At 59.1% G+C, this 14,530-nt stretch overlaps 5 protein-coding genes across 5 annotated transcripts; 2 read left to right on the plus strand and 3 right to left on the minus strand.

The window, feature by feature from the left end:
- Positions 1-45: 45 nt before the first annotated feature.
- BXZ73DRAFT_90513 (uncharacterized protein) lies at positions 46-2,416 on the minus strand (the record flags this gene model as incomplete). Its single annotated transcript, XM_048025663.1, has 6 exons — positions 46-166; positions 238-639; positions 678-1,016; positions 1,067-1,246; positions 1,302-1,521; positions 2,035-2,416. 6 exons carry the CDS (start codon positions 2,414-2,416, stop codon positions 46-48), a joined length of 1,644 nt encoding a protein of 547 aa, XP_047877069.1.
- Positions 2,417-2,929: 513 nt separating this feature from the next.
- Positions 2,930-4,693, plus strand: BXZ73DRAFT_90514 (glycosyltransferase family 69 protein; the record flags this gene model as incomplete). The annotated part of the gene is made up of 6 exons (XM_048025664.1): positions 2,930-3,031; positions 3,138-3,364; positions 3,403-3,928; positions 3,976-4,230; positions 4,296-4,482; positions 4,557-4,693. 6 exons carry the CDS (start codon positions 2,930-2,932, stop codon positions 4,691-4,693), a joined length of 1,434 nt encoding a protein of 477 aa, XP_047877070.1.
- Positions 4,694-5,765: 1,072 nt separating this feature from the next.
- BXZ73DRAFT_102239 (uncharacterized protein) lies at positions 5,766-6,372 on the minus strand (the record flags this gene model as incomplete). Its single annotated transcript, XM_048015159.1, has 5 exons — positions 5,766-5,801; positions 5,854-5,910; positions 5,963-6,087; positions 6,256-6,274; positions 6,334-6,372. 5 exons carry the CDS (start codon positions 6,370-6,372, stop codon positions 5,766-5,768), a joined length of 276 nt encoding a protein of 91 aa, XP_047877071.1.
- A 921-nt stretch (positions 6,373-7,293) lies between these two features.
- On the minus strand, positions 7,294-7,988 carry BXZ73DRAFT_78229 (60S ribosomal protein L31; the record flags this gene model as incomplete). The annotated part of the gene is made up of 5 exons (XM_048022832.1): positions 7,294-7,326; positions 7,383-7,459; positions 7,528-7,768; positions 7,912-7,938; positions 7,986-7,988. The coding sequence occupies 5 exons, from the start codon at positions 7,986-7,988 to the stop codon at positions 7,294-7,296; spliced, it is 381 nt and encodes a 126-aa protein (XP_047877072.1).
- Positions 7,989-8,629: 641 nt separating this feature from the next.
- On the plus strand, positions 8,630-13,829 carry BXZ73DRAFT_78230 (cytochrome P450; the record flags this gene model as incomplete). The annotated part of the gene is made up of 22 exons (XM_048022833.1): positions 8,630-8,717; positions 8,753-8,962; positions 9,007-9,178; positions 9,215-9,457; positions 9,541-9,655; positions 9,744-9,842; positions 9,876-10,085; positions 10,266-10,336; positions 10,496-10,702; positions 10,758-10,795; positions 10,852-10,991; positions 11,167-11,400; positions 11,490-11,612; positions 11,689-11,920; positions 11,972-12,101; positions 12,162-12,681; positions 12,739-12,886; positions 12,951-12,964; positions 13,016-13,287; positions 13,335-13,463; positions 13,522-13,665; positions 13,727-13,829. 22 exons carry the CDS (start codon positions 8,630-8,632, stop codon positions 13,827-13,829), a joined length of 3,642 nt encoding a protein of 1,213 aa, XP_047877073.1.
- Positions 13,830-14,530: the final 701 nt, after the last annotated feature.

The raw sequence follows: 14,530 nt of genomic DNA on the forward strand, positions 1-14,530 counted from the left end.
CAAACCCTCGCCCTCCGCAGCTCGTCGGTCCCGACCACTGCGCGACTACGTCGAGAAGATGCCGATGATCTTGAACGCCGGCATGTTCCGGTCGTCCTCCTCGCCGAGTAGCTGGCATTCGACGTAGTGCGGTCCGCTCTGGACGTGATGGTCGATGAAGCGAAGCCTGCGCATCAAGCAAACCAGAAGGTCAACACCGCACCAGCGGAACAGTGAGAACAGAGGGAAGGCACTCACGTTGGCGTCGCCTCGCCGACGTCGGCCGCGTTCTCGATGACGACCGCCCCCGGGAAATTGTCGTCCACCCAGCACTCGACCGCGCTGCCCAGCCCGACCTTCTCCTTCGGCTCGCGCACGTAGTAGACCGCGACGTCGCCCGCGCCGGCGAGGATGTTCACCCGGAGCTTGCTCGTCGGCAGACTCGAATAGAAGTAGTGCGAGTGCGACGTGGTCTCGGCCGAGCCCGGCGGGGGGTGGAACGCGGCCCAGCCCGAGCCGGAGAACATCGAGAGCGGGAGCGGGTTCACGAGGTCGTTCGCGGACACGCAGTACGGCGCGACCTCGCGGAGCGGGTGCGCCTCGAGGTCCGACGGCCGCTGGTTGATGCGCACGGGGGGCACGCGCAGGCGCGGGTCCTGGCTCGGGGTGCGCGCGGACGCGCCCTCGGCGACGGGGACGGGGAGGACGCCGGCGGCGGCGCGGTCGCCCTGTTCGTGCTCGGGGCAGCGGCGCCCGCCGCGCCTTTGCGTTGTGCGACGCCACCGAAGAGGCCGCGCGCGTCGGTGGGCTGCTTGGCTTGGCCGTCGGGGTAGACGGCGGAGGCTGGTGAAGGGAGGGCTTCGGCTGAGTGACCCATGATGGCTGCCCATGTGGTGCAGATCTGGGACTGGAAGTAGGAGACGAGGACGTCGGAGAGGATTTCGTGTCCTAAGGAGTTGGCGAGAATGGGGTCTGTGAAGTACTGGCTGATGGATTTGGCGTTTTGCATGTACTTCGGGTACAAAACGGGCTTGATGCTGAAATGGGTAAGCGATCACTTCGCCAGTCGCATACAAAACTGACGAACCTGACATGAGGCACGTCGTAGAATTGAGCAACAAGACTGTGCCAGTGATCGGCACCGGCAAAACCTCTTGTCTGGGCAACTTGTGGACCGAAGTGCCCGAGAATTAAGACCGCGGGAGTGTCTGGCCGAAGGAGAATCGAACGAATGAGAAGCTCGAACTCGTCCATTGACGTGTCGGAGCTGAGATGGCTTCATGTCAACAGTGCACAGCGGTTGAGATAAGATGAGAGCGTACTTCGCGTCGTCCACGTCCAACTCAACGACCACTAGGTCTGTGATGTCTGGTATGTGATGGGCGTTGCAGAAACCGAAGTATGATGAACTTGTTCTCCGCATAGCGCCGTTAGTGAGTTCAGTTGCTGGGTGAGGGAAGACACCGTTCCACCAGTTGAAGAATCTTGATGGCCAGCATGTCGGTGATAAGGGGTCGTCGCCAGCACCGTGGCAGGCAGAGACTGGAAAAAGGTTAGCATCAAATTCTTCGTATACGGAGCGATAACTGGACGCGAGAAACGATACGAATGCTTCTCCACCACACAACCCAGCTCTGCAGCGCTTGCAAAGCATTCGACGGAACCACGCGAATGGAACCGCACGGAGTGGACGCAACACGGCGAAGCTCACCGCGAATCCGGGATCGAGGATATGCGTGATGTGAACGCTGCAAGACCGACAAGGTTTCGGCACGGACATAAGACGTTCAGTAGAACGGCTGGAGATGCCACGATACGGAGGAACTCGTGCCAAACGGAGTAGGCTCTGGGACACAAACAGCACTCGCGTGTGGGCCCTTCGCACTAAGTCCTCGGACCGGTGCATGCAGCATGCTCAGGCACGGCAGTTCGCCCGCAGACACCAACGAGATTACGCCAGCGCAGTACGCGGTGACGTGCAGACGCAGGAGCGCTCCGACGGCCATGGAGCGGCGAGGGCAGCGAGATGGGTGTGGTGGAGGGAGGAGAACTCACCAGAGCCACCGACCACGCTGATAGTGACGGGGAGGCCCGCGAGGGCCTTGTTGATGACGCGCTGTATGCGCGCGCCGCTTCCCAGATGGAAGCGAGTGGTGGAGAGCACGACTGGATCGTAGCGGGATGCAAGCTCATCTCCTGGACCGAGAGCAGGGCAGAAGGGGAAAGGGTTCGTGGCATCCTCGGAGACGTTGAGGTAGTTCTTGGGCTTGAGGTCGGTGCGGAGGATGTGGTGGCGGGGATTTGTGGAGTCAGAGGGGAGGACAGAGCGGGTGAAGAAGATGAGAGCGACGAAAACAAGGAGGATGATCCAGATGCGATTGGTGACCCCGAAGCTCTTCTGCTGGAGGCGGGTCGGCTTTTCCGGGTCGGAGGCCATGAAGTTGGGAGAGGGGGGATAGAGATGTGGGCGACGCCCTTGCCTACTCGCCGCTGCATGGCGGACACTGGCGCGGGGTGTGACGGGGCGTGAAAAGAGTGTGGGGGCCGAGGACGAGGCAGCGGGGACGGGCTCAGCGGAGAGCAGGCGAGACACGCCGGTGGCTGCGTCTAAATCCAGCATTATGGGCGTCTCTGCTGCCACTTCAGTGATCTCCTCCTGCTCTCTCCCGACGCGTCTCTATACCCTCTAGGCTACTCCCTTCTAATCCCCCTACTGGCCCTCTGTCGTCACCGGCTCTTCACGCCCAAAACACCCCGCCGCCAGCGCGTCGTCCTGGTATCGCGCGCATTCTCGCCGGACGCGGAGTCGGAGCTAACGCGCGCTGTCCAGCCCTCTAAACAGGCTCCTGCCATCTGTACGTCGTCTCTGCCTTCCCAGCGGTGTCAGTCCGCTCACATCTCTACTTCCACCATGCGCTATCGTCTCGTCAAGATTGACCCGTTCGTTACGATGCAGCCCAAGCCCAAACACCCTCTGAGACGTATACCGACATGGCTTGCGCTCACACTAGGGGTTATCATTGGCCTTTCTGTGTCCAAGATGTTTACGTCGGTGAGTGTGCTCCCTGTATGTGCGGTGTGAGCTTTGTGGGGTGGGAGGTTGAGTGGTCAATGAAGTAGAGGAAAAGCGGTGTCTCACACTTCCCTCATTTGTGCAGGAACGAGCATCAGTATGGCGAGGTGGCTCTGCGCCCGTCCTTCCGTCCTCTCGCTCGCCAACGCGACAACCCATGACGCTTCCCACCCTGCCGCAACGAAGAAGAATCCTTGACCTCCTCAGCCACCTTTCCCCTCACTACACGAAGGAATGCACACGGCCTGCGCAAGGCATGTACAAGGAGCAAGCCGAGCAGCGATACGCGTCCCTCATCGGCCATCAGTCGCCGTCAATATCCTCCTGGATGGACGCCTGGGACTCGGCAGTAACGTCGATGGGGACTATGTGCCGTCGTCTCGGCATTTTGGGCCCGACTCGCACAAGTACTTTTTCGCCATCAACCTCTACAACTCGTTCGACGTCATCCCCGACCTCTTTGCGACCCTCTTCCGCGTCGCGGCGGTGCTGGGATACCACAATGTGTACGTCTCCATCTACGAGAACGGTTCGTCGGACCAGACCAAGGCCCTCCTCCGGATATTCGACGCGCTCTGCCGCTCCGCTGGTCTCCGAGTGACCATCCGCACCTCGATGCGCACCCGCGGAGCATTCAACCACCGCATCGAATACCTCGCCGAGGTCCGCAACGCCGCGTTCGTGCCGCTCCACGAGCTCAGGGATGCGCAGAACGAGTACTTCGACACCATCATCTTCATGAACGACATCCTCCCCTGCGTCGACGACCTGCTCGAGCTCATCTTCCAGTCGCGGCTCAACAACGCAGGCATCACATGCGCGGCCGACTACATGTTCCACGAGGACCTCGGCTCCCCCGTCTTCTACGACAACTGGGTCGCACGCGACATCAACGGCACCGCGCTCGAAAACGCCCCTTCGAGTCCATATTCCAGCACGGGCCCTCCCAGGAGCGCTTCATGCAGCACCTCCCCGTCCAGGTGCAGTCGTGCTGGAACGGCATCGCGATCCTCGACCCCGCGCCGTTCTACTACCCGCCGCACGTCCGCTTCCGGATGGCGCGCATCACGGAGAACGAGTGTTCGGCGAGCGAGTGCTCGCTCATCTGCAACGACTACTGGGAGTCCGGGTACGGGCGCATCCTGATGGTGCCCCGGGTGAAGCTCGCGTACGACAACGTGCGTGCCCCCGTCCTCCTTTTTTTCCGCGTCTGGCGGTGCTCACCCGCCGGGGTTTCGCGCAGCGCGTGTACAACATCATCCACCCCGACCGCCGGAACCTGACCGCGATCCGCGGCTACGTCCGCCTCGGCGGGCTCCCGGACAACCCCCGCACGGACCCGCAGGACCGCGCGTGGTTCGGCCCCCACGACCGGCTGTTCACCGAGGAGGAGACGGTCCCGTTCGAGTTCAAGCCCGGGCCGTCGCACGGTGCGTCCCTCTCCCCCCCTCCCTCCGTCGCTCCCTTCGTGCAGCGGGCGATGTCGCTGACGCCTCTTCGACAGTGTGGTGCTGGGGCTGGGACGGCGCCGGCGACCTCGACGGCCCGGACGTGGACCCGATCTGGGAGCGCATGCCGAACAAGTCGACGCGGCCCGACGCGGTCAAGGTCCGCCACGACCGCAGCCTGCTCTACGTCTAACGTCGGGGATTCGTGGGTCGGGGGTCGGGACGGCACAGGCTACACGGGAGGGGTGCAGGGACGGCGGTGTTCAGTGTATTGGCTGTATCTATCGCGCCGGGTACGTGCATACGTCCGAACACACTGTAGCTTAAGCTCTGCGGCACGCCGGAGGGGCGGACCCGAAGGGGGGTGTGGGGGTGGAGTCTGGACGACTCGCCCATAGAACGCACTGTAAATATACTGCACGCATCGTTATTACTAGTTAGCTATCGTAGACCTCTCCACACATGCTTTCTACCGGACGATTCTGACACAAACTGACAATGCATTCCTGAAAGTACGTCGTCCAGGAAGTAGGATTGTGGACAATGGTGTGGCATGACGCTGCCGGGAGCATGATGGGCACAATACGAGGCTCAAGCGCTCATCAGTGTCCTCAGGGCTAGGACAATAACCCCCAGTGAGGGTCGCTCCCGTCTACATACGTCTACATGCGTCCCAGCGCCACTCACATATGTAGACGTATCTAGACGTCCAGGACGGTCGGAGGACGTATTCTAAATCCGTCTAGAAACGTCTGTTCAGATCTAGACGTATTAAATCTGTCTGTATGCGTCTCTATACGTCCACATATGTCTGATTATGTGTTTGGTACTGTACACGGGAAGCTCCCCACCGCCATCGGCTCGTTCCACCCGCCCTCACCCCCCGTCGCCTTGCGCCCCGTCGTCCGCTCCCCTCTCACGCCTCGTGCGCTGCGCCCCGTGCCCCACGCCTTCGTCGTCCAAGCCCCGCTCAGCGTCGTCCACACTCTGGGGCCTGCACCGTGACGCTCGTCGCCAACCCAGCTCACTGCCTGCGCACGCACCTGCTCTTCGCCACCGCGCGTGCCAGTCGTTCGCCTACACTCACCCTTACCCACTGTGTATGCAGTCTTCCCAAGCGAGCCCGTGCATATATACCTGGCTGTTGTCCCAATGGGCGTGAGATTGATTGGCGAGAACAATGAGGCAACACACCAAGGAGACATCTGCGACGCCCTGTAACGTCCTTGCTCCCGCTAATCACGCCGCTCTGGCTGCAGAGCAATCTAGTTGCAGAGGGGAGGTCGTTGATCGTGAGTGGCCTGAATGCACGATCAGCTACGATCGCCTTCCCTATGTCGCCGCGCTGCGGACGCACCTGGGAATGCCCTTGGGGTCGACGATGAAGAACCCACGCCCCACAGACGCCGCCTGAGGGCGATGCCCTCGTCCTCGATGAGGACTCGGTAGTCGCGCCGCGCACCACGCGCGAGATGGACATGTTGCAGTCCGCGATGAACGGGAGCTTGAGGTCCGGGCCTAAACTGCCCTGCGTGCGTGGGGACGTCGCCCGGGCAAAGCGCGAGTGCTGCGAGTTGGTCGAGGCCGCTGTGGACGTGGCAGGGCTAGCATGAGCGGCTACGGAACCGGACTCGGTGGAAGGGGAGGGGGACGGAGTGGGAGGTGAGAAGAACGGACTAAGGAGGACAGTGTTGGTAGTACGGGGAGGCATCCATATGAAAATCCGTTAGCGACAGCGACACGCGCCACACAGACAGAGGGACGCGACACACCACTGGCCAAGGTAGTCTGAGAGGACGACCTCTTGGAGAAGCCGTCGACGACGGCACTCACCTTGAACGCGAGCACGGGCTTCTGCACAGTGGCGACCATCGTTGCGTGTGGTTCGCAGGAGAGGGGAATATGCACCGTGGATGGCAGAAGGGTGTGAGCGATGGCATTCGTCAAGGAATGGTGGGTATATGCGCACCTTCAACCACCCAGCTTGCATTCTGAACGACAAAAAACATACCGGTGCTCCTTCCAAGACGACCAGGGTGGTGTGCTACGCACTCTCTTGCATGCCTCCAAGACGAAATCCACGTCGCGCATGTCAACAAAGAAGGGCGTGCAGAGCTGCGTTCTTAGATAGCAAAGGATGAAATAGACGAACGGGAGAGGGAGAGGTGGAGGTGGTGGAGCGGACGAAAGAGGGCAAGACGCGCGTCGCGCCAGGCGTCAGAAAGTCGCGACGTCATCGGAGGCATTCCGTGGTTCACGTGATGAGAGCGAAACTCGTTTTTCAAGAGAAACAGCGGCAAAGCCAGTGAGAGAAGTCTTGAACAGAAAAATTGCGTAGTGAGACAAATATAGCGACGTGCTCTGTTTTTGCGCGGACACGCGCTGACAGCAGATACTGCTCAGCAGGATTCTCACGTCATCTCCGGCGCCTGAGAGGAACTGATCGTCTGAAGACGTCCCAGAACGTTTTTCATCATATCTAGACGTCTCCAGACGGGAGCTGTCCTCACTGGGTTAATAACCACTATGAACGGCCCCATAGCTCCAAAAAGAGAACAATGGCGAGTGAGCCTGAACATGAGCGTGCGATATATCCGGCACACTCGACGCACACGCTGGAATACAAGGATGCGTTTTGGTTGGTTCACATAGCATATGGCAGTATGTATGTAGGGGCGCGCGGGGCATGGCGGGGCATAATACAGCAGACGGACCTCCCTCTCCCCTCGAAGCGCCATGAAGCTTGAGGAGAGACATCACAGACAGAGCGACGGCGGACAAACAGCAGTGTATTTACTCCGCGTCGACAAGAACGGTCTCGAGACCCTGCCGAGCGAATCGTGTGAGACGCCATACGAGGCGAAGTCGATGTTATCACACACCTTGAACGAGTCTACGGGCACCCAGCTCGCGTAGGTAAAGAGCTTCTCCTTCGCGTTTTCCTCGTCGTTACGCTTGCCTGCATGGGTCAATACCGCCAATAAGTCCTCGCCGCACCCGCACGGAGGGCAGATAAAAAGGACGCACGCTCAAGCTTTACGCGTATCCGGTGGGGGACGGACTTGATGCCCTTGGCCCAGAGGGCCTGGTTGAGCTTGGGGTCGAGGCGGACGTCGGTGGTTCCCATAGCCTTCTGCGCAAACTCGACGACGGACTTGACGGCCCAGGGAGCACGCTTCTTGAAGGAGCGGCCGTGGACGCGCTTGTGGAGGTGGACGGTGTATTCGCGGGTCACGACATCCTGGAGGGCGGAGCGCGTCTTGCCGCTCTGTTGTACGATGCGCAAGGGAGAGGAGCGAAGAGACCGGTGTGCAGTTTCGGATGGCGGAGAAATGGTGCATGGAGAGGGGGTGCAAGGGAATGGGGGAAAAGGTGAGGCTATGTTTGGGTGATTACAGCGACAAGTCGCACCTTTTTGGTGGTCTTGGAGGCGGGGGCCTGGAGCGAAGGTCAGCACGGCACGCAACGCAAGGAGGGCGACGGACCATGTCTTGAGGATGTCGGGGTCGGTGAGCTTGAGCGTCGGGAGATGTGCGCGCCTGCGAGCCACGATCCGGGTCCTTTGGTGTTGTTTGCCTACGGTGGCGGGAGAGAATAAGGTTGGGTGGCTGGAGGTGCTTGCCAGTTCTTGGCAGGCGCCGGACCAGCGCGCACGTGGTGTGATGGGACCTGGGTGGTTCAACTTGTTGCCGAGAACGGGAGCCGTTGTTTGTGCGCCTGGGGACGCCAAACAGCGCCGGTGCCCAGGATGGGAATCCCTTTCGGCTGTGGCTTCGCCTTTGTGCTCTCCCTGGTCGGCTTTTGTCCTGAGCTTCGTAATGTGCGCGTGGAGGACCTCGTCGCGCCCCGGCCGCATCGTCCGCGGACGCACTAGGTGCGCGGCGGGATTCGCATCAACGCGTACCGACTTCGAACCATCGGGGCGTGTCCTCCTTTTCGGCGCACTCTTTGTCTCGCTCCCAGGTCCCGAAATCTCACCCCCTGCCCGCCCGTGCTTATAAGGACCCCGCGCCTCGCTCAGTCTCCTCAGCAACTCCTTGAGTTACTTCCTCCGCCTTCCTCCGCCTCCTCCATCTCCTCCGCCTCGCGCATCCTTCCTTCCTCCCCCTCACACTCCCTCACTCTCACCATGCGCTTCTTCGCTGTTCTCGCTTTCGTCGCCGCCGCGTCCGCCGTCTCCATGCGCGCGCCCCTCACTCGTCGTCAGAGCTTCCCTGGTGCGTACTTCTTCACCCACTTGTCGTGTCTGCAGCTAATGTTGGCGCAGACTGCTCCACCGCCTGCCTCACGGGCGCCGACTTTGGGACCTGTGACCCTCTCGACGATGGCTGTCTCTGCAACAGCTCGTCCTTCGTCAACTCTGTCACCACCTGCATCGAGACCGCGTGCACCGGCAGTGACCTTGAGAACGCCGAGGCCGCCGCCCGCCAGCTTTGCCTCGCTGTCGTACGTCTCTTCGTTCGTTCGTTCTGCCTCTCGCGATCCTCATTCCGGCCTTGCGCATAGGGGGTGACCCTCACCTCTTCGTCCTCGACGGCCTCCTCGGCCACCTCGACGGCCACCTCGCCGGCCGGTTCGACTACGAAATCCTCGAGCGGTTCGACCACCGGGTCCGTCACCTCGACCTCGAGTTCGACCTCGAGTTCGGGGACCCCGACGCCTACCAACAACGCTGCCGGTACGCGTGGTGTCAATGCGCTCGCCGCCCTCGCAGCCGTCGGGGTTGCCGCCATCGCGTTCTAGACTGCCTTTCCGATGGCCGCCCGCGGTTCCCAAGTCATAGACGTCTCGCACGCGCGCCCGGTGCAAGCGTCGGGCCGCCCCCACGTTCCCTCCGAACCCTGGCTCACGCTAAACTTATACCATACCTACTTAACATGGCCCCCGTCACCCGCATCATGTCCCGCTTCGCATTCGCATTCGCACCATCCGCAGATATCCCCATCGTACAGTACTCGTACGCCCCTCGTAGTGTTTAGCTTGGCCTGGTTCGCCGTCCCGCGCTATACCTCTGTGTGCATTTCTCATGGTCTCACGTAGGAATGTCCGTCTCATTTGTTTTCTGGGTGTTGGCTCCAATGCAATAGGTTTCGTTCTGGCTCAGATGTGCACATGCATGGCTTGTCAACGTGTTGGAGACCGCGCTGTTTGGTTGGTGGACGGGCTGAGGCCAGTCGGCCGATTGAGATTGTCCGCCGGAAAGTTCTGAAGAGCGCCCGACAGCGCCATGGGCACCAAATTAGTTGACCGAAAAGTCCAAGGTTTGTTCCTGCCCCCTGCGACGACATATTGCACCGCTGTCCGGTGAGCCTGGGCCTGAAGCTTTGAAGCGTGGTCGAACCGTGAGTGCTTAAACTCATTTGTTAGATACGCAGGCTCAGTCCATACAGACTCCAGAGGCTAGATCACGCGAAGACTTTATGCAGCCGGACAACTCGCACATCAGAATCAGCTCATCCTATGGTGGGGCCTGGACCCTGGTGGGGCGCGATGGCGTTACAACTTACGACTTCTGCCCGGAGCTTCAGAGAGCTTCAGCTGTTGCGACGCGCGACGCGGATCGAGCGGCTTCTCGGGACGTACAGGTGAATTCCACTCTGAGTATATATGTTCTAGTTCACCGCCAGATTGCAATACTTGAAGTGACTCATCGCTAGAGACTAGAGTCTCCTGAACTTGGCAGGGGTGCTTTGCATGCACCACGCCCAGTCCAAACGAGTGGTCTGCTTCCTTAGACTCTCGCGCGCGCTGTGCCGGGTTTCTAGCTTCTTCAGGCTTCCTTGTCGACCATACAGTTCGAGGGCATCACCTCAAGCGCCGTGCAGAGATTAAGCAAGTAAGCAACTCGCCGAGCTCCGCTCCAACCTATCCTAACTGTTCACAACAGTCTCGCATCAATCCTCACTTAGAGAGGCTTTGGCAACACGGTCGGTGTTGCAAAACGTTCCGAGGGCCCTGCGCTGAAACCTTGAGCCATAAGAATCCCGAACTCCAGGCACTCGCGCACACGCATCAACTTGCGTATCTCAGGCTCATGGGATCTCGAGCGTGTCGCCATAGACACGTACGCTCCCCTGTCCACATCGTCCACTTGGATTCTTGCAGCTAGCTGCTGGAGCGCTCCTTCTCGTGGGCTACCTCCGCGATTGGCGGGCCCCGGGCCCGCCCGCGTGCTCGCAGTGTGGACATCAGGTTCCTCCAGGTCCGACCAGGGCGTTTCCCTTGGTTAGAAGCATCTTCAGCTTCCCGACATCCAGGTCTCGGGCCACCCTACAGACGATGCGCGGCAATTATGGTACGTACTCAGTGACGTCTCCTAGATTGAAACTCACTTCTGTCACTCATCACTAGGTTGCGCTTTAAAGTGGGCTCTGACGCTGACGCAGAGGATGACTCCGCGACCATGCATTGTACCCGGATCCGTTCGCATCCTGTCGATGCGCTTCGCCTGCGGCGGGCTCATAGATAGCTCCATATCGAATCCAGTCCAGGTTTCGGAGGCATGTCACACAGCGCCTTCCTAAGCGCTGCTTCGGTGAGATGTTAATTCTGACGGAACCTCTCCATCCAGAAAGCAGACCTGAGCACCTGACAACGGGGCGTCGTAGTCTGTGAGTGCTAGAGGCAATTGAGCGGCGAAAGAAGTGCTCATTTTTACCTTAGCAGAGCACAACGAACTCGAACTCTAACGAGGAGTCCTGCCGCGCTGCGGGTGCTCGGGTGATGTACACGGAGCTTTATGGCTTCTCCCGCTGCTTCTCGATACAGACGTGGGAACTTCAAGCGCCTGCTGGTCCTAGTAGTAACGACACAGAGATGTCAAACCAACCTCGCATCCCTGCAGTGGCGATGGTCAAGCCAAATACCATTAGGCTCCATTCGCATCGCGTAGCACCCGCGGTGAGCAACTTGTTTGTAGAAGAATTCCCCTGACAGACTTTCTACTTCCCCTTTTTTAAGTTTCGGCATCAGTATCACGCGACGGACAGGATTCTCATTTCAGCGCTCACCATGGATATATTCAAACCAAAGTTCAAACTCACTATGCTGTGGAAACGGCTGCAGGACAGGAGGAAGCACGGATGAACAGATTGGCTGGACGGCCAAGCCTAGTAAGGGTCCTCCATGATGCACGGTATTGTAACATATAAGCGGTGACCTCTCCCAGGTAGCTGACTGTTATCCCAGGACTTGCCTTCCGCCATGGCTACTGCCGCCACGATCTCGATCCCGACGTGGGCCCTCATCTTTGCGAGCATCGCATCCACTCTGTACCTTCGCGCCGCGTCACGATGGCGAACTCGTACTCGTGGGCTCCCGTCTCCTCCCGGGCCCAGGGGACTTCCGTTCATCGGTAACATGCTTGAATTTCCGAGGGCGAGGCTACACTTCAAGTTTAATGAACTCAGTGCTGTTTACGGTAAAAAATCCCAACGATTTCCTCGGTTTGTCTCACACTGATCCAATATAGGGGACGTGGTGTATTTCTCGGGTCTCGGACAGTCCATCCTCGTCCTCGGAAGTTTAGCCTCCGCCTCCGACTATTTGAACAAGCACTCGGTGAATACCTCGTCTCGACCCCAGACGCCGATGACAGAGCTGTGAGTGATCTGCGCGGCTATCCCAGGTGTGTAACGAACTGCCACTGAATTCGGATACAGGGCAGGACAGAGCTCCAATTTCGGGCTGTTGCCGTACGGCCCTGAATGGCGGTCCTACATGCGCGCAATTGGAAATCACTTCAATCGCGAGGCATGCCTCGCGTACCGCGATTGCCAGCGCAGTCTCGCGCATATTTTCCTTGACAGACTCCTTCATGAGCGGTCTGAGCTCAAGGAGCACATCCGCTTGCGAGTCATATCTATTCTTGCTCCGCCTATTCCTCCACTGACTCGACTTCGCATTGTCCCTGCAGCAACTTCGCGGGGTCATTCTGAAGATTCTTTATGGCATCAACGTTGCGGAGGACGGCGACGAGTATGTGGCGTCGCCGAGGGGGCCACAAGCGCGATCAACGAGGCTATCGCGCCCGGCAAGTGGGTCGTCGAGTTTCTCCCTTGGCTCCAGTATCTTCCGGCGTGGGTTCCCGGCATGCGAGCACAGAAAGATCGTTGGGCGAAGTGGCAAGTGGACAGCGCCCATGCGCGTGACTTTCCGTACGCGTTTTCCGTGGAGCGACTTGTGAGTAGTTATCCTCTCTGATCACTTCAGTGCTGACCCGATGTCTTGTCGTGACAGGACGAAGAAGACGTCCAGCGTTCAATAATCGGCAGGCTTATCGCCGAGCGCGAGCGCGCCGTTTCAGAGCATGATGAGCTCCCCGGAGCACGACTGGTCTCTCAAAACCAAGATCTGCCAAAGAATTTGGCTGCGGTGGTTTTTGAAGGTGCGCTCGTCCTGAGCTTATGCATAACAATCCTCCAGTAACATCAACGCGTTCGCTTTTTCAGCGGGATCAGACACAGTAAGCTAGTATGCCGACCCATCACACCGTTTTCCGAACTCCTTTGCGCAGAGCTACTCCATGGTGCAATCCCTCTTCTTGGCCCTCTCGCTGTACCCCGAGGTAGTTTCCAAGGCCCACACGGAACTTGACGCTGTCGTGGGCAGTGGACGTCTCCCCAACTTCAACGACGAAGCCTCCCTCGTGTACGTGCAAGCGATCCTCATGGAACTTCTCCGATGGCACGCCGGCGTACCGCTTGGGATCGCGCATGCGACAACTGCAGACGAGGAATGGCGTGGGTGGTTCATTCCGGCGGGCACAGTCATCCTGCCCAATCAGTGGTACGTTCCACTCGCCTGAAGCACATGCGTGCTGATTCTGGTCGTAGGGCGATGTCGCTGGACTCGTCGGTGTACGCGGACCCGTCGTCTTTCCGACCAGAACGCTTCATCACAGACGGGCACATCGACAAGTCTGTCTTGGATCCTCTTAACTTCGTATTTGGGTTTGGAAGAAGGTGCGCCGCAACGCACTGGTGCGGACCACTGGATACTCAAGCTCCCTACTATGTACAGGAGTTGTCCAGGGAAGTACATGGCGCTCAATGGCCTCTTCATCAACATCGCTTCGATCCTCCACGTGCTTGATATCACACCACCCCTAGATGAGCGAGGGGACGTCATCAAAATTAAGCCGACGTACACAGAAGGATTTCTGGCGTGAGTCTGCGGTCCTTGGAGTCGTGCCGTTCGTGCGTTCGCGCTGAGATGCTTGTTGCAGGTACCCTGAGGACATTCGGTGCACGATCAAAGTACGGTCGCCAGAGCATGAGCGACTGATACATGAGCATGCGGAGATTGCTCGAGCTGCGAGAGGCCTCTGAAAATTGGAAATTGCCAATTGAAGAGTACCCAACAGTTTCGATCCCGGGGCGCTGTAAAACATATCGATACCTGCCTGGATGCAAATGACAGTGTTAGTCGAGAGCGTTCACGTCGGGAATGGGCCGAGCCTCGCTGCGGGCCAATGCTCGATAGCACCTGTTCAACGAGAGGAATAGCCTTGTCCCTGGCCTACGCCATCATTTACTTGCTCTTCCATCCACATTGACCGCTCAAAGCGCCAGCCACTTCACACACTGTTGCCCCTATTGACATCGTGCTCTTTCATGGCGGCCACAACAGCGGGACTGAGCGCTATTCGCGTGGTAGTTAGGCACGAGAGAACCGGGCAAGTCATTCATGTACGCTTGACCTGTTCCTGCTCCTCCATTCCACGCATACTGACTCGACCGTCGGGAGCATAGATTGCGCGGATCGGACGCGATCGAGGCACGCCCGCGACCCCGCAGTGACCAGCACCAGGAGTCCTTGTCGGAGAACTAGTGTTCCGACGGCAACATATGGCGTGGGAGCTTACATGGCTCATCTCTACACGAGCGTTGACGCGGACGGGGCATTCGATGGGTGCGGGGGCTTGGCGCGAGCAGAAATGATAGACCTCCTCCATAAAGTCTGACGCCTTCAGGCAAGCTTCAGGCCGACGGATTTCTAGATCTAGAACTTCATAATCAGTAATCTGACA

The sequence above is a fragment of the Epithele typhae genome (assembly GCF_022376455.1).
Source record: "Epithele typhae strain CBS 203.58 chromosome Unknown BXZ73scaffold_30, whole genome shotgun sequence".
In the NCBI taxonomy this organism is placed as follows: domain Eukaryota; kingdom Fungi; phylum Basidiomycota; class Agaricomycetes; order Polyporales; family Epitheliaceae; genus Epithele; species Epithele typhae.